This window comes from Triticum aestivum, chromosome 1D, assembly GCF_018294505.1.
Source record: "Triticum aestivum cultivar Chinese Spring chromosome 1D, IWGSC CS RefSeq v2.1, whole genome shotgun sequence".
Lineage (NCBI taxonomy): Eukaryota > Viridiplantae > Streptophyta > Magnoliopsida > Poales > Poaceae > Triticum > Triticum aestivum.
Window position 1 is genome coordinate 6,761,710 of NC_057796.1, and position 26,319 is coordinate 6,788,028.

A 26,319-nucleotide genomic window follows, 5' to 3' on the forward strand; every position below is an offset into this window, starting at 1 on the left:
CCTATGTATGACTCAAAGCCCAGTCTGGCCCGCCCTGGCATTTTGCCGTAGCTCCGCCACTGCTTACCTGGGTGGCATGTTTCTTTGTTGTTCTGGATTGATACCTGCATTCTTGTGGTCTGGCGGCTGTTTTATCGGTTTCATTTCGATGAAATAAAATTGGGAGCGAAAGCTCCTCAGTTCGAAAAAAAATCTTCACCATTAACGACACGAAATGTATTGCAAGGTCAGGATTGTCCTCTGGGCAAGAAGAACAAAGAGACAGCTCAGGCTCAAACATCTGTTCACTTCTCTTGGCCAAAAGAACAGAATTCTGGCAATGCGTCGTTACTGACTTTCCAAAATTTCCATATAAAAAGTTCATAAGAAAACCTACCAAATTCATATAATCCAGCCATCTCTGCCTTTGGAGCTCCAGATCAGAGAAGGAGGTATCTAACACTACTATAGTTATGCTCGTGTTGTTTATGTTTATTTATTTTTCCATATAAGAAGAAACTCCAAAAAGGAAAAACAATTTTTAGCATGATACACATTTTTTTAACATGGGCGCAATACTCACCGGTCCCCATCAAAATATACAAACATCCAAAAGACATGTCATCTGGAAATCCCACAAGAATTTTGCATAAAACTATTATATAATTTCTGCAAGGAAATGGCAAAGTTGCCCCTGATTAAAATTTGAAAAACACTTGATCCATCTAGAAATATAACAATTTACAGGACCTCGTTTCGAACATGGGAATTCTTCTCCATAATTCGTGTCTGCCAAACAGACCATGAATCGTCGAATTCACAATGCAGAAATGGCAACAAAAGACAAAGTGTAAAGTCACATTATTACTGGACTAAACAGATGATCAATCTACAGGATCACACAAACCACTATCGTAGAGCCAAGTTCCGCAGAGACTTGGCACTGAAAATAACTAGCCTATAGGTAAACTGCTACAGAGAATCAGGTCAAGCTGCGCTAGCTTCCACTGTGTTGGCTGGTTATGTACAATTGCCAAGTGTTCACCAGGATTTACAAAGAATCAATCAGCCCAACACAAAAGTGAAGAATGGATCCCCCTTTGCAACTCAGATACTATCAACACATCTTGTTAGCACTTAAGCGGTAACAGGACAGCTTCAGTTCGACTTGTAGGCCCAGCTGTGCTCCTTGAGGTATGCTTGGACTGCTTCCTTGATGGCAAGATTCGGAACCAACTGATGCTCCTTCAAGGGCTCCCGTGACACCGGGTCGAAATTGCCCACCTAAAAGTTATTGTGAGTTTTACAACATCGTAAAATTGTTGCTCTTGTGTATAAATTGAACCGGTATGTACCACACATGCCAAGTTATATGTAAAGGAAATTTTAAATTTGAACCTAAACCAATCAAATAGTGCACCAGTTCAATTTAGCTACGCCATCTACTGTTCATTTGTTCAAGTTTCTGTGGTGTTTCCTTTAATAACAGTTCTTTCAACCATATAGCAAAAGAAAAACAGTTCTTTCAACTATGCAGTACTTATACAGAGTCATCTAAGTCTATGATCATTGTAGAACCAGGCAATAAATATGTAAGTGGGATATTCTGTGAGAAGGAATTTCAGGGGACGATATTAGCAAACACCAGTAGACAAAATAAATTAAATCAAGGGTTCTCTATGAACCGATACCAGATTAGGAAGAATGCGCACCTTGCGAAGATGCTCAAGCAGTATGGCTCTCTCATATGTTACACCACTGGGTGTGATAACTGGATCTCTAAAAATCTCAAAAGTTATTTGACAGCAAAGGTAGTCGGGCACCTAGGTATTCAGAGTGGGAACAACTTAAGAACGCAGAGGGAAGAAAACAACACTGAACAAAACAAAAAATAGTTACACAACATCAATAAAAGTAGTGCTTTTACATCTCCTGGCGTATCGGCAAGTATAGCGTTTGTGAAGACTTCAGATAACAATTTGCATTGGTCTGAATACTCATTGGTTGTCCCATCAGAGTCTTCTGAAAGTGTGCCGCTAAGAAAGTGATGCTCCTGCAGAGCATTTTCGCATGCTTCCCTGCACATTCATGTTATAGCAGCAGTGTTATAGAAACCTGTGTCTTGATTGTAAGGCATCACAGCAAGTGTTAAAATTTTGCCGAATTGACCCTCAACACTAAATACATGCACTTGGCTTGATCTGCAGCATATTGATGCCAACTTTCCCATGGTAATTTCAGTATACAACGTACCTTAAACTTTGCATCTTCCAAACTCGCTGAGTGGAGTGCTTTTCCCAGTCTAGGTACTTGGCCTTGGCAAGAACCTGCCAAATGTCCTCCGCCATTTTGTCCCCTGAATTTGAAGACTTCAAGAGATCCAAAGCCTGTTCCCCATCAATTTGTCAAGCCAAAATAACTGTCAATGTCAGCCAATTAGCTGAGGTCAATAATTAAATGTGTCTCCAACTGTCATTTCACCTCCTATGTACTCCCTCTGTAAACTAATATAAGAGCGTTTAGATCTAAACACTCTTACATTAGTTTACGGAGGGAGTAATCAGGAGAGCTTGTTGAAAGACACCAAGGTAGTACATATTAAAATCACCATCTTTCTCAAGAAGACCGCAAGCCCATAACAAGTTATAGTGAAACCATTTCATCCGATGGTAATTACTAACGTCAAAGAGGACAGGGGGTTCAGTTCAAGTTCCGCAATATTTGGGAACACGCAGACAATAACATCCAAAAAATGTGTTAGACTACAATCAGAACAGGACACAAAGGGTCAGCGTCCCAGTGGGGGTGTGGTTACATAATTTATGCATGTGAAGAAGGCATGTAAGCTACAAGGGTAATCAGGAAGCATGGTTTAGACACATGTGAGATCACCGGTTGGATTCAGAGATATTCTAGACCATGTTGATGTTAATCGTCAGTCAGACTGGTGCTTACAATCTACCAATTCTTATACTATATAATGGCAGAAACGTGATGATCTTAGTATAATATACAGAGCCTGGTTCAGAAAGTACAGCGAGGATTCAGAAACTGCAGACCTTCTCGAACTCCTTGACGGCGAGAGCGCACTCCTCCTTCTCGAGCAGAGCACACCCTAGCAGATAGTGCCCCTGCATCATCAGCAACAGAAGCAAGAACAGATGAAGCTCTGAAACCTGCACATTGTACAAATCTACGCCCTTCTTCCTCAGACATGAACTGAAGAAAGGGGAATGATAATCTGTGTGAGTCACCTTGACGGAGGTGTCGTCGAGCGCGAGCGCCCTCCGGCTGTCCTCCTCGACCCTGGCCCAGTCCTTGCGGCGGAAGTGGCAGAGGCCCCGGTTCACCCAGTAGACCGCGACGCCGGGGCAGAGCGCAATCGCCTGGAAACCAACCAGCCAACCCACCAATCAATCAATCCGATAATCAGAGGGGATTTGAGGGATCGAATCGTCGGCCGGGAAGAAGGGGATTGGGGGAGGAAGGAGGAGGTTTTGGGGTTGGGGTTGCCTCGGTGTAGCAGTCGATGGCGGCGCCGAGGCGGGCCTTGCGGAAGCACGCGTTGCCCTCGGCGCGCCGGAGCTCCGCCTGCCGGGCCACGCCGACGTCCTCCGCCGCCGCCGCCATGGGAAACCTTCCTCTCTCTGTTGGTTGGGATTGCGCAGCGCAAGAATATCGAAGGCCCCAAGCGAAGAGGAGAGGAGGAATTTCGTTTTTTTCTTTTCTTTTCTTTTTCTTAAAGAAAAAGGAGAACATATTATTGCTTATTTTTCCTGATCCAAACGGTCAAACACGTCAACCGTTGCCGCAAGGAACCTAAGACCTGATCATACGCGGGCCGGGTTTTGGGCCGGGCTTCGCAAAGCCCGAATTGAAAATCGCAAGCCCAACCCGACCGGCTCAACAAAAACACGCAGAAGCGGTAGTTAAACAGATTAATGGAGGAAGTAAAGCTATCTACAGCCAGATTATACATGAGATCAACATTCGTTGTCAGGAGTTCGGATTATTCATGAATGCAGAATGTCCAATATGGAGGTACACAATTTCATAAAAAGTGTTGTATCATTAGCTCATGATCGATATAACTGGTTGCTGCTGCACTACAGTTGTACCATATATTATCATGCAATAAAGAGACCGAGTCGTTATACCATCTTGAGATTGACAAAGTCACCGCAGGCGTCTCGTAGTTGATGAAAACGTCTCCTCCCACTAGACACTCATCGCCGGAAATCCTGAAATAATAGTTTCAGAAAAATGCGAGCACCAGCGCTTTGTGAAACATTAGAGCGAATTCGCAAACATCAAATTGAAGGCACATGTCGAAATTGCAAGTGCTTCTTCAAGAGTTCACAAACATCAAATTCAATGAAGGTGAGACAGCTTACGAATTTGGCATGCGAATGACGGGTCACGCCAATGACCTCCAAGTTGCTTGGCTACACCGTTGAAGAAATCAAGGTCATACTCAAATTCATGTGATCAGTAGTCGGCGAGGCGCGCCGCACCGTCAACGTGTCCACCGACAAGCCGGTGTTCGTAGCCACTGATGAGAGGCCAACAAAGAAGGTGATGCAGACTACCGTCGTAGGCACCCTTGGCGAGCTCACCTGCCGGCTCAACCTCAATGGCATCTTGGGCAATGGCTGGGCCGTCTCCTACTTAGCCGATATCGAGGAGTCCGTCGTCCCCGATACACACAGGTTCAAGCTCTTCATTCCTGGCCTACCTGACTTTAGCAAGGACATCGTCAATGTTGCCAAGAATGCATTGGGCAAGTGTCCGTACCCATGTACTGTCATTCGCATTCCGAAAGACGAATAAGTCGTCGACGCTCAACACGTTCAAGATATGTCGAGATCAGCCCAACTCACCAGAGGCTTCGGTCATGGCGAGCCTTGCCTCAGGTACGCATCCAACGAGGGTGGTGATCATTGTTAGCACTAGCTCAATTCTCCCTACACAAATGATGGGGTGGGGGGGCAATGCCCCCTCCCTATTAAGAACAAATATATTGCATTTACAACACCAATTAACAATCACGAGATAGAACAAGAAGAACAAAGTGTAAAAGATGCACATGCAATGTTACATTATTTTATTTCATCTCAACGGCTGAACATCATGGTGCTTAAGAATTCCAGATTTGATGATCCGTATGACAGAATTTGGGAGTCAGACAAGGCGCGGCGAGCCAACTACCTAGTCGACGTGGTGTGTGGCACCGTCAACGTGTCCACTGACAAGTAGGTGTTTGTTGCCACTAACAATTGGTCATCAGGGAAGGTGATGCAGACCGCCATCATAGTCATCATTGACGAGCACACCTATTGGCTCAACCTCGAAGGCTTCCCAGGCGATGGCTTGGTCGTCTCCTACTTCGCCGAGATCAAGGAGTTCATCATCCCTGATACACACATATTCAAGGTCTTCATACCTGGCCTACAAGACTTAGTGCCAATTCTTTTCCTGGCTTTTTTGGGCTTCCAGAATAAGCTGCCCCCTACCTAGCTTATTCTAGAAGCTCAACCAAAATTTTCATTTTAAAAGCCTACTAATCAAGTCTCAACTACTATGCTTCTAAAATAAATAAATTTGGTTGGGCTTCTAGAATAAGCTGGATAGGGGGCAGCTTATTTCAGCTTATTCTAAAAGCCACCAAAAGAACTGACCCTTAAAAAAAGCCACCATCTACATTGCCAAGAATGCACTAGGAAAGTTCTGGCTCTACTATCCAGGCTACGATAGTGTGTCCATCCCTTTGTGTTATCATTCGCATTCTGGAAGACGAATAAGTCATCAACGGGCCCGATCTTCAACGTGCTCGAGATCTACAAGTATGTCAAGATCGACCCCGGGTCCCTATAGCGAGCCTCGCATCGTGGTGAACATCCTACGGCGATTAGGCCAATGAGGTGTGCGGTCCTTGGCCCTTTACAACACCAATTAAGATAGAAGAAAAGGAGGAACAACGTATAAAAGATGCATATGCAATATTAGTTCTTTTAACATCAAACCAGATATAAGAGTATAATCAAGCAAAAAAAACTGCAGTACTAACATTTCTATTGGAAATAATATTTCAATAAATAAACAAAATTTATCCTCTTCTTTGTAAAAATTATACCTATCATCGTGAGATCATTTTTCCTCTTTGTTGTTCATTGGACATGATTTGGACAGAGAAAAATCTTTACGGACTAAGATTCGTGAGATTAATCATACGACACTCCAAAAAGTGGCCAGATAATCTGAATAAATATACATTTTGCGTGCACAAATTTGTGTTTAAACTCTATCTCACCTTGTGTTTGCAAAGCATACAAATCAAGATGGCCAGATACACCTCCCTAACAAATGTATTTGCTACTATGGGCAAAAACACTTCCCTAACAAAGATAATTGCTACTATGCATGTTTCTTGTCCATGTATAATCATATGACCGTGAAAAGAACAGTAGCATAAATCAAACCAACACTCGACTACACAAAAATCTAAGGACCCCATGAATGAGTAGGTGAAATGGGTTCAAATTTATCCACAATCTTGGAATAGGCAATAGCTCGGCCTTCCATTATATGTGGCAGACCAAAATATAGTTTTTGCGGATCCACATAAGAAGATTCATAAAAATTCTAGTGTGGAAGAAACTTCTATCCATGGCAAGTAACTAAATAACTTGGGTTAAGGCAGTAGCCAAGCCATATCTACTCGGCTAAACAACATTTCCTCTATGGAGCTAAGCTCCATCATAGTTGGGCATCATTCTGGTTAATTCCATCTGAAAAAGGTTCACCCCACAAGTACCCGTCCTGGACAGCCTGTTTTTCTATGTTATATAGACTTGCATGTAACTATTCAGAGTCGAGATATTCTATGTAGTGTGAATATTCCGTCAAAAAGCTTAATTCTACTGCAACATAAATCCAAACAAGTAATTGCGGAGAGAGCACAATTTAGACTGTTCCTCTCCTATATAGTGTGAATATTCCGTCAAAAATCTTAATTCTAATGCAACGTAAAATCCAAACAAGTAATTGCGGAGAGAGCACAATTTAGACTGTTCCTCTCCTTTTCCATTTCCATTTCAAACAAAAATGCCATCTCCCAGCTCGTTAAAATCAAAACTCGAAATGGAGCACAGTAGTACCTTAAACTCTGTAACACAACAATCATACTCTGAATTTGTTTTGAAATTTCAAAAACTATTGCTATGCTCTTCATCAGACAAGTAAAAGGATGTACCTGACAGGTCTTCCTTTTCTTTGGCTAATTATATCCAACACTACTACCTCTGAAAGAAAATGTTACACACACACACACACACAAAAAAAAAGCACCTTCTGATAGAAAGGAGACATGCAGTACATTCTTCAGAACACAAGAAGCTAATTGCCAAATGCATTTACACCAGTGATGCCACGCTTTTATTCCCTTTTTGATTCGAAACAAAGTTGTTCATACGGGCAAAGAAAGATAAGAGTTTGTTCCCCTTCAGGTTTTACAGTTTCTTCACCCACTTGACCCACCCAACAACCCTAGTTGCTACCATTCACCTTAGCACTGCCACCGAGGACCAGCTCCTTGAACCGGGTGATGCACTCCATCGCCCGGTCGAACTCGCCGCTATCCAGAGCAAAGCTGAACCGGCAGTAGTCTGGAACCCCAGTCCACGCGCTGCTGCTTATGCACAGCCCGGTGGACTTGAGGAGGGCTTCCCTGATGTTGTGGCTGTCGAGCTTGCCCTCGAAGCCATCCACCTTGAGCGATTTGCCAATGTAGGCGGTTGGCTTTGCCAGCATCGAGATGCCTCCATGGCAGCCCGCGGCGTCCCAGCCACAGCTCTCAAGTGTCTGTTCATCATATCACAGGAAAATAAAACAAGAGGAAAGAATGTGTCAGATATGCGTGTCGAACTCGAAGTACTCAAATTAAACTAAGGATATAAGGGGATCATCTGAGAGCTGGTCAGTGGAAGAAAACGGAGAGCCTAAACCCGGGATATCGCAAAAGGCATACCTTGATCAACTGGTTGGCACGATTCTTCAGCGTCTCCTTCTGCTCAACGATGAGGTCAGAGAAATGCTGATCCTTCTGGTTCTTAAGACCCAGCAGTTTCCTGAAAGTGTACTTCAACGTGCTGTGTGGCCGACTCAAGCTTGGGAAACTGTAAAATGTGTCAACCAAGGACGAGTCGCTCATAATCAGAAACCCGAAGTCAAGCCCAGCCGTGGTCAGCTCAAAGGAGAGCTCCCCGAGCAGGACAACAGAGAATGAGGGCTTTGAAGACTTCACATTAGAAAGACATTTTTCCAAATTCCATTGGCTACAGCCGGCGGCTTGGAACTCCAGACCAGAGGAGGAGGTGTCTATCACCACCCTAGCTCCGTACTTCGCACAGACAGAAAGCAGCTCTGCTATATCGTCGTCGCTGTACAGAAAGCCAGTAGGGTTGATTGTGGGGCCAGAAATATAGACCCACGGCTGAGACACTTTCTCTAGTGCGTCGGCTAGAACACTTGGTTCAATCTTGAAGCCTGAATCTGCCTTTGTTGGAATAGTCAAGGTGGTTGCGTTCACAAACTTTGCTGCGTTGACGTAATGCCCGTTGGTGCCCAAGGGGAAAAGCAAGGTGCCCTGCTCTTGCATGCAGCAAAGAACAAGCTTGTTGAAGAGCGCGAGACAGGTGTTCCCGTATATAATTTCCGAACAGCTATCTGCTGAGAAGCCATAGCTATCTTTCACCAGCTGCTGAATGCTGGAACGGACATCGGTTTCAGAATCAGTGATGTTCTGACGAACAAAACTTTCAAAAATGGAGGCGTTTACTGCAGAAGGTACTGGTAAGAAGCTGCGGTCCAGATCCATATGTATGACACCGGATTCCTTGGAACCAGGAACGAAAAACTCAGCTCCTTCTAATGTGGACATAGCTGAATTTGAAAACCCTATCATCTCCTTAGAGATCACTTCTGCAGGTTCTCTCTGAAAAAGAGCAACCAAAAATTAGAGAGAAAAGATGAAAAGCATAAACGAAACACACTGAGGAGCTCACTGTGGCATAATCAAAGTACCCAGCTAAGAGGGAAGTAATCCAAATTCATGGACTAGCTGGCTCGTTCTGAGAGCAGTGTCCACTTAAACAGGCCATTCAGCATCTTGTGGTCAGAACTGACTGAGATGGAGAACTGGAAGAGGCAAGCCATGTTTACCTCCTGTTGTGGATGCCGGTCGCCAATTTGAAACGCCAGCAGCTCATGGAAAAGGCAACCATAATAGTGCTGGCTGATGACAGAAGTATGGCCTTCCAATAGCTCAATAGTCTGTGACAATGCCTTATAAACAGTTGGATCTTCAGAGATAGCAAAAGCAACTTCCAGATCAGAATAAACCTGCAAGTAAGATGAAGCAAACACAAATGAGTACATTTCAACAGTGTTTCTAAGTAGATATAGGAATGCACAAATAGTTCAATTACAGTTCCAGACTGATTGATATAACATGGAATGTGAATCAAATGTACATTAATTGCTGCGGTAAAGTTACACCCACCTGATTCTTTACTAAGCCACACAATATAGCCGCATGTGAAGGCAGGGTCTTCCCAGCAAGATATTTCAGTACACCATTTGAGCTTGGCAGACTAGACAACTCCAGATGTTCTGAAATATCTAGTAATAATCGGGAACCAACATCTTTCGTTACGCTTAATAAGTTCACGAAAGCAGCACTGGTGATAGCCTCAAACTGAGCCATGCCAGTAACAACAACCTGAGGCTTCAGTTTTCTGATCAACTCAATCAGCAAATCTGATTGGCGTGGTGCTTCGATTACAGTTACTGTGTCTTTAGCATGGTTACTTTCCTGAAAGGGCAATAGCATCAAAATTCTTGTCAGCATAACTTTTTCTTCACAGATCAGACATGTACTTTTCCCAAGTTTCAAACACACACAAAAAGAGAGGGGAGGATTGATCAAAGTACCTCAATTGCTAAAGATGTTAACCATTGCTTGGGCAAGTGTCTGGTTAGGTGTTCATCAACAATTGCAAGTCCCGGTGAGAACAATCGAAGAGCATTTTCTATTGCAACAGCACGGGATGGGAACACAACAACATTCTGGTGCACCAGCAAAGAAAAAGGAGTGACACATGAAGCATAAGTGAGAAGCACCAAATAGGTTGATCTTATGAATTCCTAATAAACAAACGTAATTCACAGGAATAAACACCAAGTCTTACGTCAGGAGTTAATGGGATGTGGTGGTAACTCTTCATAAATCCGGCAACAAGATTCCGGAAGTTTAAACATCCAGCTGGAGGCTCACAAGGATTAGACGTGTTCTCTTGCAAGAAACTAGCTAGGTATGCTAGGAAAGGAATCTTTTCATCAGCAACAGAGTCGTCATCGAAGGACAAATCGAGGGAACTGCTGACTTCATGGAATCCGTCTTTAAGGAACTCAAATATTTTCTTCACCTGAAATTCTCCGAGTTAGTACCAGTCCAGCCATTATATTATTGTTTTATAAACCTAATCAGAGAGCATAGGTACCTGGTTGGGCTGGCGAAGTTGGCAGCTATACACAGACAAAGCATGTGAAATGCGGCCACCAGATTTCATGTATGCCCATGCTGTGCGTGCACACACAGGCTGATCCCCAACAAGATCCATAAAGAACTCAAAGCGATGTCGGCTATTTTTCTCAATTTCAACTAAAGCTGAGATGTCTGTGTCAGCAGCCTGCAAAGAACCAACTAGTTGGTAATAATCCTCAACACAAATGGTTTTGTAATATAAAAATGTAAGCTACTCCCTCCGTCCCATAATGTAAGATGCTTTTTGACACTACACTAGTGTCAAAAAACGTCTTACATTATGGGACGGAGGGAGTAGTAAATAAAAATTCTAGGCCCGCTGAAGATTGGTGTGCAACATGAAGAGCATATTTCGCTAACCAGTATGTAATGCTGGCATGGAAAAACACTGGGATTAGTTAACATCTAGTTAGTCAAAGCATTGCTACCTGCATAATTTTTGTTTGCCAGAGCTTATTGATGCGAAATCCACGGCGTAGAAATAGGCGCTCACAGACACCTTGTCCTGGCCGGCCTCCCATGTTGAATACCATAAGACCACTAGGCTTTATCACAGATATCCCTTCTTCAACAGCACGAGCAATCAACCCGAGGCCAAATTGGTCCTCAACAAAGCCCTGGATGCAGTAAGTTCACAAACAAGCAAAATTAACAATAGGAAGCTAGAACAGTACATTCAGCCATAGTAACAAAGATTGACTTGAGTAATGCAGTGTAACATCATGGCATAAGAATTGTCATTCTTTTAGGAAAGGAAAATTTTAACAGGCTAATAGTAAATACTGCTGCTAATAATTTCCATATTCCATCAGCCATTTTTTATAGGAAAGACTGGGGTGCTGACCGCGTTTGTCCATACAGGTTGTAAGACCAAAAATTATGCAATAGGTGGAACTTGAGGTGGAGTTCTATTACAGATTACTGCCAAAACAAGCAATCCTAGTACCAAGGATTTGGTCTGCTAACCCCTATCAATATATATTATATATATACTGCCAGTGCTCTCCATCCTAGGTTCCTAACTACCTAGAGTTAAATTGATTCTACTGGTGGAACCATGTGTTAAGAACAAAGCAAAGCATACATTATTTCTACAAAAACTTCATTTTCTTATGTAAAGGTAGGACCACATGCGCCTACAAGTAAAAAAGAAATGTTCAAACGCATATTTTGTAAGCAGATTATGAACAAACATTGACTTCTAATACTATATGTTTCAATGATCCAAAAGTCCTTGCATGGGATACAATTTAAAAATTCTCTTTTCCTTTTGTTGTTTGAGAAAAAAAATAGATTTGGGCACTCTGACATGTGTAACCATTTAGTAACAGGTAAACTGAATGGCTCAAGTTTAAATAGAAGACATATCTCAACTTACCTGAAGAGCACAGTAGTTGCTCAATGAGTACAAGAACTCCTCACTTGAATTTTCAGTTACAATCTTTGACATCGCCTCTGGATTGGGGTTAAGAATCTGAAAGGCAGATATTAAGGGCATTTTGGTCAAGTTCTGATCGACTATAATCCCCATTCACGGAAAATTGGTAAAAACCTGACCATACCTGTGGTATGCATCCAACAATGCGATCGAGTTCTATCTTGTTATCTCTACAGTAAGAAAGAAGATCAGATTCGTAGAATTCGACTCTGTCAAGCAATGTTTTCCCCTCCGCATCATAGATTGGGAGACCATCATCGTCTAGTGCATTCAAGTAAAGGTTTATCCATGCAATCTTGATAGCTCTTGGGTTTATATCCAGACCATAGACCTTCAAAAGAACAACCAATGCGCAAGTAAGGTAATGCCAAGCTGACTGCAAACTAATTTGATTCGCTGGTATTTGTGGCTTAAACTACTAAGGTGCATGTCATTCTTGTTTTTCTTCCTTCCAAAGGAGAGTAATTGTTCAGCATTGTAGAAACAATATGTGGTGGTAATGCCTTGCTCAAAATTTGAAAGCAATATGCTTGACGGCATCAGGTATACCGAGAAAATTAGACCACCAGCAGACTACTGGCAGACACCTAAAAGTTTCATATCAAGTAACCTGAGTAAATGTCTAACTTCCGCAGGTCCCACGTTTGCAACAAACGAGATAAGATAAATATCTATGGAACAAGAGGTGCCAACCTTCGAAGGGCACCACTTCTCTGCAAGTGCAATGGATATCCAACCATTGCCACATCCCAGCTCTGCTACTGTCTTATCCCTGAAGATGGAATCCGGATGACGGTTGAGACCCTCGTAGAAAGTGAATGACCAATCTTCTGGAATGAAAATGCTGGGTATCTCCATCATTGTTAGCTTCTTTCTTTGTTGGAATCCTAGAAGCAGTTGATAAATTTGTCAAGATATGAAAACCAAATAATAGATACTTGTTCAGGAAAAAGTTAATGCATAGTGAACTGGGAAAGCTTTTACTAGTGCACCAACTAAAGACGACAACTTATACACAAGAACATTAACAATCGTGTCAGGTCCAGACTTCAGGTAATGTGAGAATCTTGTAAAATCATAGCTGTTCCAGTGCAAAGGCTACGTCAATCTATATACTACAATATTAATTAACTAGAGATATGTTGTATGTATGCTATATTTTAGTTGTTATGGCAATAAGTATCTCAGGCTCAACTGCCATGTTTTTATTCTTACTATGATAGGAGGTGGTGGGCAGGTTTGTTCTGCCAAAAAAAAAAAATAGATAACCTTTCTCTTCGAAATATCTAAAATGCAGTAGAAATGTCTAAGGAGTAAGGCCATCAAAATACTCCTTTAAATGAATCATTTGGCCAATGCCTCAGGCTGTTCTAATCTCATATGTGTTTCCCTTGATCCTTTTAATGACCATACCTCCACAAGCCAATAAGTTAGCATGTGTTCAACAGACCAAGGTGGTCCAACTGAAGCCATATATCTGAATGCAACTAGCTAACTATCCCCAGTAGTTCTTAGGTCTGACTCAATTTGAAATCTGACCTATTAAAAAATGTCTCCCTGTTTCTAGATTGTCTACGTGTATATTACACTTAATGATTGAGGAATCTCTCAAAAAGGTGCCCAGGATGAGATATATTAACTTAAGATTGTCCAACAGCAAATCCTGAACCAAAACATGTCAGACCGATGAAGAAAGGCATTTCCCACTTGATATAAGAGCCAAACGGACAGCCTAAATTACTCAGCAACCGAGGCAAGCTGTTCCCTGGATAAGGAGCAATGGAGCATGGGGACCGAATCATTGCGCAAACATAAACATAGATATATGGCATGGACACATCACACAGAGATACCTAACGCTAGCTTACAGCAGTCAACAGCATCACGCAACGGCCACATGGTCAGCACTCCAGCACAATCATAGGATACGCCGATTCTGAAAGATCCCATACACATCGCAACAAACAAGATAGATACATTTGTGCTATATACTATGCAGTGAACCCATAATTGTGCCCTTATTATTTAATTAATAATGTAATCATTTTCCTTCCAATTGGGTGGCTCAGTCACTGGGCACGCAAAGTCAGATCTTCGGTGTGTTTGCTAGTATGGCGATAACACAATAATACTCTCCACTGAGCTGCCAATAATGACAATTTAATAACTAGAATCAGCTGAGCTAGGAAAATGTTTTATCACCGAACCAATTTACTGACGACAAGGACAAAATTACTGACGGCAGTAACCGGATCGAGCCCGTAATTTTCCACCGGACCGCGAGTTTCCAGCACCCAGACCTCCGGTTCCTCCCTGAGATAATATACTAGCAAATCAAAGCCTCATGCAAGCAGGCACGTCACAATCGCATTAAGATTATTATTATCCTGCAGCAAATCCTGAACCGGAACACTTGACAAGGATGACGAAAGGCATTTCCCATTCGATACAAAGGGCCAAACGGAGAGTGTCCAAATTACTCAGCAACCCAGGCAAGATGCTCCCCGGATGAAGAGGATGGGGACCGAATCCACCACTTCTGCATCAGGCAGTGGTGGCCACATGGGCTCCCCAAATGATCCGATGGGCATGGCAGCAAACAAACAAGATCCTTGTCGTGTGCGCTGCTCAAGTAATGTAAAATGTTATCCTTTCCTCCCTCCCCAATGGGTGGATGGATCATCGGATTCTTGGCAAAACTGAATCCTTGACTCCTTGTTCTATACTGTATTTGTTTTTTTGTTAGGCTATTGCTGATGATAGCACTGCACTTAGCAAAGCAGTGGTGAGTAATAATAAAAACTGGGGGAAAAAGTATCTTGCCAAGAAACTGGGATTTCCGGCGGCGGCAGCCGGATCGAGCCGTGATTTTCGACCGGGGCCGCGAGATTCCGGCGCGCAGATCGCCGAGCCTTACCCGCCAATGGCGGCAGATTTACTGTATATTTATTTTTTGTGCGGATGGGAGGAAAAAGGAGGGACCTTGGAGGTGGGGGTCGAGGACGACGTCGTGGATGCGGAAGTGGTAGGTGCGGAAGCACTCGAGGCCGGCCGCGGGGCCGCCGGCGGCGAAGCGGCGCCGGACGGCGCCGAGGAGCCGCCTGGCCTCGGCGCGCGTGGCCGGCGCGTCCAGCCGCTCCAGCACGGCCTTGGCGGCGCCGTACGCCGCGTCGCCCGACGCCGCGCACGTCGCCAGGAACGCCTCCACGCCCTCCGCCGCCGCAGCCATTCCGGGTCAGATGGTCGTTCTGGATGCGAGGCTCGAGTGGGACGACAAGCAGGAGGTGAGGTGAGGTGCGAGGTCAATGAGGTGGACAGCAATGGCGGAGAGGAGGCCGGCTGGATATATAGGGGCCCGGCCCGTGGAGGCGGGGCGAAGGGACTAGACGTCGTCGCCGTGGACGACGAGGGCAGAACCGTCCATTCCTATTTACTCGGAGTACATAATTGCTTGAATATTTTTTTAGGCTGCAAATGATTTTCATCTTATATAAAATAACACTACTACTATACATGTGCCATAATGCACTTTTTTAAAAATCTGGAATTATGAGTCCGATATATTTTTATACACAATAATGCTGCTCCTTTTATTTGCGATCCCTTATTAAAAAGTACTCCCTCGGTTCCTGAATATAAGTCTTTTTAGACATTTCAAATGGACTACAACATACGGATATATGTAGACACACGCATTTTAGAGTGTGGATTCACTTATTTTGCTCCGTATGTAGCCACTTGTTGGAATCTCTGGAAAGACTTATATTTGAGAACGGAGGGAGAAGTACACTATCTCTGTACCAAAATATTAGACGTTTTGGTAGGCTACAGATGTAGTATATCTAAGCTTAGGCTTTTTAGAGTGGGAAGGGGGAGAAATTGAAACCTCGTGATGATTGTGGGTTAGGTGAGCCACCAAGTTGGTGTTACATACAAGCTTCCTTTACTCTCTTTTTTTATGTTTTGTTCCTCTTTCCTCAAATCTTGCAACCTCAAATCTTGCAAATAAATGTTCTAAAATTATGGTCCATAGGATTGGTATTATTTTGTCTCTTAATTTTTCTCATGTGAAGGTGGGGAAGTACAATATTCTCATGTGAAGGTGGGGAAGTACAATAAGTGAAATAGACCTCTGATGAACCCGGACCACACCTATTTGTTCTCCATTGGCAAAAACAATTTAGACATGTACTTATAAATAAAAATAAATAGTGTCATTTTTTCAGCACTCATATAAAATGGTGTTGTTTTTTCAATAATCGTGTGTGGTGCATGGAAATTTCATGACTTCTTTTGTCCTCTCACCACCAAAGTTGTAGAATGAGTAGCGGATGGGGCAAACTAATTTTAACTCAGTTTGACACACATATTTGATTTGCCATAATTTATCGCATTAAAATGAGGGAATGCATTACATCTCTCAGCAAGCCACTCAAAATTATGCTATATTTCAGCCTTTTTATAAGGAATGGAAAGATTAAAATGTATTATCAAAAGTTGATCCAAGTCTAATACGAATAATTTTCTTTCCCTCAAATAAATTCATGAATGGTAGAAGTTGATGCATGAGAACTGTCGATTTGTGAGGTAAGGCAAAGTGGAAAAGCAATGGCAAAGGCAAAGTGGAAAAGCAATGGCAGGCGAGCGGCAAAGACACTAGATCTCGCGGTGGACAACAAGGGTACAAACATAAATTCGTATTCTGCTGAGATTCTCAGCATCATCATTTTGCTTGAGAACTTTTTGTGGCTGCAAATGTTTTTTCATCTTAAAATAATACATATTCTATTGTGTATCATTTACTAGTATCTGAAAATTTTAATAATATAACGTGGCTATTTTATTTGACGCAATAATGCTCCTTTAATTTGATTCATCAAATAGTAGTACATCCGACTCCTTAGACTTTTGAAATTGAAAAGGGGAGGAAAATTGAAACCTCATGATGCATGTGGGTTAGGTGAGCCACCAAGTTGGTGTTATATGGCTTTCTTCATCTTCCATTTTGCACTTTCTTCCCCAAATTCTGTGGATAATTATATAGACATGCTAATATGTGGTCCATAGGATTGGTATGTAGTGGTGTGTGACTTTTGCTCCTTTGAAGGCGCTATCAGTCAGATGGAGAAAAGTAAAATAAAATAGACACCTCGGTGAACTCAATCCATGGCTTTCATTTTTCTACGAAAACAATATAAAGATGTATATATGGTGCTGTTTTTCAATCCCCATGTGCGGTGCATGGGACTTCTTTCTTGACTTTGCCGCCATTTCTATGAAATGAGTACAGTTTATGGATGGGACAAGAAATTATTAAAACTTTGACTTGGCATGCGCCACTAAACTAACATACATATTTAATTTTCCCGGAGAATTTTGAGTACAGTTTAATGTGAATACTTGTCTTTCAGTTTATGAATGATTGCCCCATGTGTTCATCTTCATAGCAATGGTAATTAAGAGTTGGTGCATGACTATTGATGAATCATGTATGCTGATAACAAAATTTACCGTCTAGGTGTTGCTATATTTGTCCCCCACAACAATCAAAGTTAACGACGTTTTTCCACATGCGAAGTGTACAAACGCATTGGCTTGAATGGAACATTTTAGAACAATGACATTTTAGCATGCATTAACTTGGTATGTCAAGTGTACGACGACAACTCACTCATGTGGATAATATTAGTTTCTTCTAAATCATATGTCGTTATTGTCCCCACAACAATGAAACTAACAGTGTTTTCCACGTGCAAAGTGCGCCTAATCAACACATGGCCCCATTACACATCAACTTCAGTATAACAGTGACATTGTAGCTAACATTAACTTGGCAGGTCACGTGCATGTTAGCTATACAACAATAATTAAAGAGCGCCCCTTATGCTAAAAACCACTAGTTCATTACCGTGTGTCTCACACGCTTCATTGCCGTTTTCAATTCTGCTAATCCTATAACTCTTAAATATCCATCTGATTATTTATTTTTGAAGAAAATTTTAGTGGCCCAGATTACGTCGACGTTACACAAGTTTCTTTTACGTATAATTTAGCCGGGGATTTGTTTCGAGACAAGTTTATGCAAATTCTTATTCTTGGATACAGTACATACAACAACAATTTACTTGTGAGAAATAATTATATAATAATGTATTGTGAACAACATGAGTACTTGCCCTGAAAACTATAAGCAAGACTTGAAGGTTGGGTCTGCCTAGCTAAGATGTGAGTTAGTTGTTAGTAGCATGGATAGAAAAATCCACCACCTTACCCGGAAAAAAAAATGCATCGCCAGGTCATAGTCTCTCATTGTCACCGACTACGATAACAAAGACAAAACAGACATATATAGACAAATAACAGATGGAAATTCTTCTCGCCTGCTAGCTTGTTTGTTGAGAAGGATCAACTGGTCGAGAGATAGATAGATGAATAATCTGATCGAGAGGGATAGATAGGCAATTTTATAGTTTGCTTCTTCATTTACATTTTCATTTTCGTCCTCATCTAAATCAACAGTATAAATGTCACCGTGTAAGCAGTCACCAACCAAAAGGATTATAATTAGCAGTGTTCTCTGTGTGTGAAATACATCTAATTAAATCATGGTCCCGCCTTTGTGGTTGCGTTGATTTCCAAAAAAAATCCATCAACCGCATTTTTCATATAATAGAAGTCATTTTGTAACAGTGGCTTTATGAACTTTAATTCAACGTGCATGTGTTCTAAATTCTGCGCACTCTAGATTTGTACGGCAAGAATCAACAAGTAGTGCAAATTATGCCACTTTTTCTCCACGTTTTTTTAGTTGAACTTTTTCTCCACGTGAGAAGCTACTGTATAGTTCATGACTGTGGGCCATGAAGATGTGATGGGCCGAAGCTGTCCGCATCGACCGCTGGCCCAATCTTGAGGTTGACCAGACGTTGCAATGCATCCACTAAAAGACTAAAAAAATCCAGTAAGATAAATTCTCTTCAAAAAATCCCACATAAAAAGGACAGCTGGATTACACTGTACATACCTCCACCAAGAGTCTAGTCATATCAGTTCAAAGTCATCGTCTAGTTATTTGAAAAGAAACACTATTTTCTTTTTGGATATTTGTTTTCCCCTTTTTTGCATAGATTAGGACATAGTTTTATTTTATTTTATTTTATTTTAAATTCCAACTTCTTTGTGGGGGAATAACGCTCCTTTACTTCGATTCTCAAATAGTGCATCCTAGCTTAGGGTAAAGTGGATAAAATCATTTCGTGTCCAGATCAAATGTCGCTATATTTGTGTGTCGACTTTAATAAAAGAAAAGAAAGCGTTATAATAGTGACATTTTAGCATGCATTTATTTCACGTGTATGTCCTCTAAATATTGGCACACTAGCTATAACAGTAACTAAAGAGTGCACCTTATGCTGCAAAATACACGTTTTTAAAATATTTGAGGGGCAAACATTTTTGTGTCTGCTTGAATTTTTGTTAATAATAAAATAAAATAAAATAAATTTATAAAAAATACTATCCTTGTAAGTACTAGTAATATGACAACTAATTAGTCGTGAAAAAAAATGAAAATTGTAATAGTATACATGAGCACCATAACTAAAGCTCTTTATAGCGGACAATCCAATGAAGCTTTTTGCTGTCCTTTTCTTTCAGGGTCAGGTCAGTCAGCTTGGCAGGACAATTGGGGTTTCTAGCGGGCCACGGAAATCTCACGGGCCGAGGCTGTCTTTGTTTATCCCTGGCCCAATCTTTTTCTTTTGATAAATGGCCCAATCTTTTTTATTGACCAGACGTTGGAATGCATCATCCTCCACTAAAATGAAAAATTCTCTCCACACTCAAAATCTCTCAGAAAATCCGCGAGAAACAGATAAAAAGATGGTGTGCTTGTCGATCGCAATGCGGTTGTATTTTTGCAGACTTTTTTCTAAGTTTTTGCAGAGATAAAGGTTGTGTATTTCTCTTTTCTTTTCTGGCGTGAACCATGCCAAATTACAGTAGGTAGTACTATGTGGAGGTTAGTGCAACCTCTGTTTTTTTTTTTTTTGGAAAGACCCGGAGGTTGACTTGACCCTGGCTACCTAAGCTGTGGTTGGGTGCTGTTAACACGCATAGAAAAATCCACCATCTCCACGTCCTAGTCTTTAATCGTCATCAGACAATGACAGCAAGAAAGAACAGAGCACACATAAACAATACACACATAAAAATGACAGGAATATTCCTCTCGCTGGCTCTCTTCTTAGCTGAGAATGATCGACGGATAGAGAGAGAGATGGGTGGATAATTTGATGCTTGATTGAGAGGAGGTGGTGTACCTGAGGAGAGGGTGGTGATGGGGAGGCCGCAGCGTGAGTCGTGGAGGAGCAGCTCCCGGACGCAGAACCCGTACCGCCGGAAGAATCCTTCCTCGCCGCCGGGGTCGGAGCAGGAGCGGCGGCGGAGGCCTGTGAGGAAGACCCTGGCCTCCTGCCTCGTGGCCGGGTCGTGGAGGCGGGACAGCAGCTCCCTGAGCTCGCCGTACGCCGCGTCACCCGACGCAGCGCACCGCTCCAGGAACGCCGCCTCCAGCTCCGGCGACTTCGACGACGGGGAGTCCTCCTGCACGGCGGCGGCGACGCTGCCCATGGCGATCAGTTCAGAGCTGGACCGATCGCGGAAGGAAGAAGAAGAAGAAGAAGAAGAGATTAGCTAGTGGCGTGTGGCGGGCTGTGTGGGTGTCGCTGGCTGGTTGTTGTGTGCCCTAGTAACATATATGGTGGCGGTCGCTCGCTGGTTCGCCGCCGGATGCGATCGAGTGACTAGTTTAATAAAAAGGTCTGAAAGATGAATGTCCAAATTAATCGGGATCAACATATATGGTGTCATCATTGGAGCGCACGCATGTGGCTGGAGATCGATCCATGGAATTGTGATGCCTACGTGCGTCAGATTGTATATATATTCATCTAGCATTCTTCTATATATATATATCTATCTGTATATAAATCATGCATCTTTCATGGCGCCAAGGGTCGTCGAGGAACCTGCACTGCAACTACATCTAGATCAGTGTTGGCTTTTATTTAATTCCTTGTGCATGCACAAGTGGCTGCTAGATCTTGTTATTTGTCCGTGGTGCACCTTTTACTTGTTTAACATGCATGCTGCGATCCACCGCCCCCCTACTAACTTCCATGTCCAATTCAAGCGATCGAATCGAATTAACAAACAAATGGTGGTGGCCTATACACAAGTGGGACGTCGAGATGCAAGGGCGAAGGTGATCGCTGAGGCGAGCTTTGGATTTTAATCATCAGCGGGTTTTATATGATCCTTCTGGGTTTTTTATTTTCAAAAATATCGGTTTCCGGTTATCATTGATGACGACCGATAAAAGAGAACATAAATCCAGCAGTGTTATATGGTCCTTTTGTTTGTTCATTTTCATGCATAGTACTCCCTTCTTTTCTTTATACAAGGCCACTTTGTTTTTCATATCAAACTTTGACTTGTAATTTTGCACAACAAAATATGGGTTATATGTCCTTTGAAATGTGCATCCAATGACATACTTTTTGTGGCATATAACTTACTTTTTGTTGGTAAAACTGATGCTCAAGGATAGACATAAAAATATGAAGTTGCCTTGTATACATAAATAAAGGGAGTATGATTTATGAACTTATTAATCAATAAAAAGTTGTTAATTAGGTAAATGTAGGCATCCCCAGTTGCAATTTGCCGGTATTCTATCTCTCCTTGGTGCATGATTGATCAGCCAGCCCACTAGGTCGGACTCCTTCATCATGTATTAATAATTAAGCAACCAAGTGGATCATTGTCGAATTATGTTAGCATGTGACTTGCGTATATTCTGCTGCCTTTGTTGGATCCTACAAGTGCAATGAGTATAATATCGCTCTAATTAATAGAACATTTTCGCAAGGCAGATCACTTGCTTCGTTCTAAAATAGATGACATTTTGGACTATTGTTTCACGTTTTACTAAAGAATATGGTAAGCCCACCACCATATCTGATTTTTGGAGGGCACTCCTCTCTGGGAAGTCCCAACATGCGAATTTAATCTTTTTTGTGTTGAAATATAGATTTAATCTTGATGAATGCTGTAAATTTTTTTCATATGATTCGTATTGCTTTAACTGGTCTATTTTTTTTGTGTTGATTGTCTCATCTACTTGTTTTATTTAATTTGCCTAATTATGTCCTTTTGTTTTTGGGTTTGGATTGCGGAAATATGAGTCCGTAAAAGATGCTTCTCTAGAAAGTACGTGTTTGAATAAATATGCAATGGACCTTAGTAGAGCATCCATGAAGAGATAATATCGAACTCACTATTCCTCTGCAGCACATGACAATCTGCTTCCCAGGTTGACTGCTAGTAGAGCATAGTACTTGTGACGCCCGGATAATCATGCTACAGTAATTCCACGTTAATGATGCCACGTCACCCCGGTTACCGTTGCTAATCTCGCGTTGGATCAAAAACTTTTCAAATTCAAAAGTTTAAATAAATGTCAGACGTCAAACTTTTCAAAAGTTAAAACAAAATTGTTCGGGAGGTGCCATATTTTGCATATGTAAATATGGTGTAATAAACACATTTTTGTAAAATGCCTAAATGATTTAAAGTGAAATAAAACAGAAAAGAAAATAAATAAAAGAAAGAAAATACAAAAGAGAAAAACAAACTAGCAAAAACAAAAAAAACAAAAGGGCTAACACCCCTCCCACTGGGCTCAGGCCCAACAGGCCACCGGCCCAACCGGACCAACCGCCCCCACTCCCCATATCCCCCCACTCCGGTACCCCGTACCCCCCACCGACACCCCACTCCCCCCTCCTCGAAATATCTCCTCCTCTCTCCCCCGATTGGATCGGGATCGGAGGAGGAGGCCGCCGCCCGGATCGCCCGTCGACGTCCATCGCCGCCTCGCCCCCGCCACTCGACGCGCTCGCCGGTGCCCCGTCGCCCTACGCCGTCGCCACCTCGACCCCGTTGCCTCGCCTCCTCACCTCCTCCTCGTCCCGAGTCGAGGCCGTCATTCCGGCGCCGCGCCCTCGACCCCGTCGCCCTGCCGCACTCGTCGCCGGCGACCCGGACCACCTCCCCGTCTCCGTCGATCGTCCCCGTCCTCCTCCCCACGGGTCGCCCCCGAGCCTCGACGCCCATGTGCCCCTGCAAACGCCGGTGAGGCCCTCGGCCTCCGCCTCCCCTTCCTTTCGTCCGCGGTCACCGCGCTCGTCCACCTTGCGCCCGTGCAGTCCGCTCGCCTCCGCCCCGTCTCTGCCTTGCGGTCGAGCACGGCCGCGCCCCTCGCCGCACGCGCTCCGGCGCCCGCTCACGGCTGCCGCCATCCTACACCGTCCTGCTGCCTCCCTGCTCCACCATGGCCGCCGCCCCAACCGCTCCACCCGTGGCCGTTCCCCACTGCCGCCTCCTGCCCGGCGCACCTCGCTGCAGCCGCAGGAGCCCGACGCACCTCGCTGCAGCCGCAGGAGCCCGACGCACCTCGCTGCAGCCGCAGGAGCCCGACGCACCTCGCTGCAGCCGCAGGAGCCCGACGCCTCCACTGGCCTGGGCGGGCGCCCGTTCGGGCTGGCGCCCGCACGCCCCACGCCCGCTATGGCCCCTGTGCCTATGACATGGGGGCCCACACTCCAGAACGTTTAATAACAAAAAAAAGAATTTAAATAATAATAATAAGTAAAAATATTAAATAATTAATTAATTAACTTAATTAATTATGTCTAATTAATCAAATAACTAAACTAATTAAACTGTTAGTTAATTAATTAATCAGTCAATGACAGTGGGGCCCACCCCTAATTAATCCTGATTAGGTTAATTAATATGTTTAATTAATATGTGTCACTGACCAGTGGGACCCCCTGGTCAGGTTGACCAGTCAACCCCTGTTGACTGTTGACTTAAATTTCGAATTTCGAATTAAATAATTAATTAAATTCCAGAAATTAATATTTTTTTTGAAAATCATATCTTTTAATCCGTAACTCGGATGGAAAAACTTTGTACATGAAAGTTGCTCAGAACGACGAGACGAATCCGAATACATAGCCCGTTCATCCGCAACACATCCCTAGCATAGCAAACACGCAACTTTCCCCCTCCGGTTCATCTGTCCGAAAACGCGAAACACCGGGAATACTTTCCGGGATGTTTCCCCCCTTCGCCGGTATCACTTACTACCGCGTTAGGGCATACCTAGCACCGCATATTGCATCGTTATGTTTTGTGATGCTTTGTTTGCTCCGTATTTACTGTTTCTTCCCCCCCTCTTCTTCTCCGGTAGACCCCGAGACCGGCGCTGATGCCACCGAGTACGACTACGTCACCGACGACCCTTCTCCCTGTACAACAGAGCTTCCAGGCAAGCCCCCCCTTGATAACCAGATATCACCTATTCTTCTCTATACAGCTTGCATTAGAGTAGTGTAGCATGTTACTGCTTTCGGTTAATCCTATTCTGCTGCATAGCCTGTCATTGTTGCTACAGTTGTTACCCTTACCTGCTATCCTACTGCTTAGTATAGGATGCTAGTGTTCCATCAGTGGCCCTACACTCTTGTCCGTCTGCCATGCTATACTACTGGGCCATGATCACTTCGGGAGGTGATCACGGGTATATACTATATACTTTATATACATGACACATGTGGTGACTAAAGTCGGGTCGGCTCGTTGAGTACCCGCAAGTGATTCTGATGAGGGGGCTGAAAGGATAGGTGGCTCCATCCCGGTAGAGGTGGGCCTGGGTTCCAGATGGCCCCCGACTGTTACTTTGTGGCGGAGCGACAAGGCAGGTTGAGACCACCTAGGAGAGAGGTGGGCCTGGCCCTGGTCGGCGTTCGCGGATACTTAACACGCTTAACGAGATCTTGGTATTTGATCTGAGTCTGGCCATTTGGTCTATACGCACTAACCAACTACGCTGGAACAGTTATGGGCACTCGGCGTCGTGGTATCAGCCGAAGCTCTTTTTGACGTCAGCGACTGAGTGGCGCGCGCCGCCTTGGACCGTAAGCTCGCGCTTGTATTAAGGGGGCTAGGTCTGCTTCCGGCCGCGTACGCAACGTGTAGGTGTGCAATGGGCGATGGGCCCAGACCCCTGCGCGCATAGGATTTAGACCGGCGTGCTGACCTCTCTGTTGAGCCTAGGTGGGGCTGCGACGTGTTGATCTTCCGAGACCGGGCATGACCCAGGAAAGTGTGTCCGGCCAAATGGGATCGAGCGTGTTGGGTTATGTGGTGCACCCCTGCAGGGAAGTTTATCTATTCGAATAGCCGTGTCCCTCGGTAAAAGGACGACCCGGAGTTGTACCTTGACCTTATGACAACTAGAACCGGATACTTAATAAAACACACCCTTCCAAGTGCCAGATACAACCCGGTGATCGCTCTCTAACAGGGCGACGAGGAGGGGATCACCGGGTAGGATTATGCTATGCGATGCTACTTGGTGAACTTACCATCTACTCTCTTCCACATGCTGCAAGATGAAGGTGGCCAGAAGCGTAGTCTTCGACAGGATTAGCTATCCCCCTCTTATTCTGGCATTCTGCAGTTCAGTCCACCGATATGGCCCTTTACACATATACCCATGCATATGTAGTGTAGCTCCTTGCTTGCGAGTACTTTGGATGAGTACTCACGGTTGCTTTTCTCCCTCTTTTCCCCCTTTCCCTTCTACCTGGTTGTCGCAATCAGATGCTGGAGCCCAGGAGCCAGACGCCACCGTCGACGACGACTCCTACTATACTGGTGGTGCCTACTACTACGTGCAGGCCGCTGACGACGACCAGGAGTAGTTTAGGAGGATCCCAGGCAGGAGGCCTGCGCCTCTTTCGATCTGTAACCCAGTTTGTGCTAGTCTTCTTAAGACATACTTGTTTAACTAATGTCTGTACTCAGATATTGTTGCTTCCGCTGACTCGTCTATGATCGAGCACTTGTATTCGAGCCCTCGAGGCCTCTGGCTTGTATTATGATGCTTGTATGACTTATTTATGTTTTAGAGTTGTGTTGTGATATCTTCCCGTGAGTCCCTGATCTTGATCGTACACGTTGGCGTGCATGATTAGTGTACGGTCAAATCGGGGGCGTCACAGTACTTCATCTTATCTATACACCATGATGTAAGCTTGAAGCCACGACCTTGGTTAAAATATGCTCACATGTTCCACAAAGAGGGTTTTATATGGAATATATAGTCCTGAAAAAACATTGACTCTTATAGCTCTGTTTCCAACTCAAGGCAGAGTGGCCTATCAGA

The 26,319-nt window shown here is 43.6% G+C and overlaps 2 protein-coding genes across 3 annotated transcripts; both read right to left on the reverse strand.

Moving 5' to 3' along the window:
* Positions 1 to 825: 825 nt before the first annotated feature.
* Positions 826 to 3,716, reverse strand: LOC123179821 (E3 ubiquitin-protein ligase CHIP). Its single transcript, XM_044591712.1, has 7 exons — positions 3,493 to 3,716; positions 3,234 to 3,365; positions 3,039 to 3,110; positions 2,233 to 2,366; positions 1,907 to 2,057; positions 1,692 to 1,802; positions 826 to 1,263 (listed from the first exon to the last, which is right to left on the reverse strand). The coding sequence occupies exons 1-7, from the start codon at positions 3,607 to 3,609 to the stop codon at positions 1,138 to 1,140; spliced, it is 843 nt and encodes a 280-aa protein (XP_044447647.1). The 5' UTR covers positions 3,610 to 3,716; the 3' UTR covers positions 826 to 1,137.
* A 3,659-nt stretch (positions 3,717 to 7,375) lies between these two features.
* On the reverse strand, positions 7,376 to 20,755 carry LOC123179822 (methionine S-methyltransferase). 2 transcript variants are annotated; one of them, XM_044591713.1, is made up of 12 exons: positions 20,342 to 20,755; positions 12,714 to 12,907; positions 12,145 to 12,351; positions 11,961 to 12,056; positions 11,011 to 11,199; positions 10,539 to 10,727; positions 10,227 to 10,463; positions 9,970 to 10,104; positions 9,539 to 9,850; positions 9,199 to 9,378; positions 8,006 to 8,971; positions 7,376 to 7,839 (listed from the first exon to the last, which is right to left on the reverse strand). In XM_044591713.1, exons 1-12 carry the CDS (start codon positions 20,649 to 20,651, stop codon positions 7,525 to 7,527), a joined length of 3,330 nt encoding a protein of 1,109 aa, XP_044447648.1. In that variant the 5' UTR covers positions 20,652 to 20,755; the 3' UTR covers positions 7,376 to 7,524. The 2 variants fall into 2 exon arrangements, with proteins under 2 accessions (XP_044447648.1, XP_044447649.1); XM_044591714.1 differs by lacking the exon at positions 20,342 to 20,755 and adding an exon at positions 15,003 to 15,336.
* Positions 20,756 to 26,319: the final 5,564 nt, after the last annotated feature.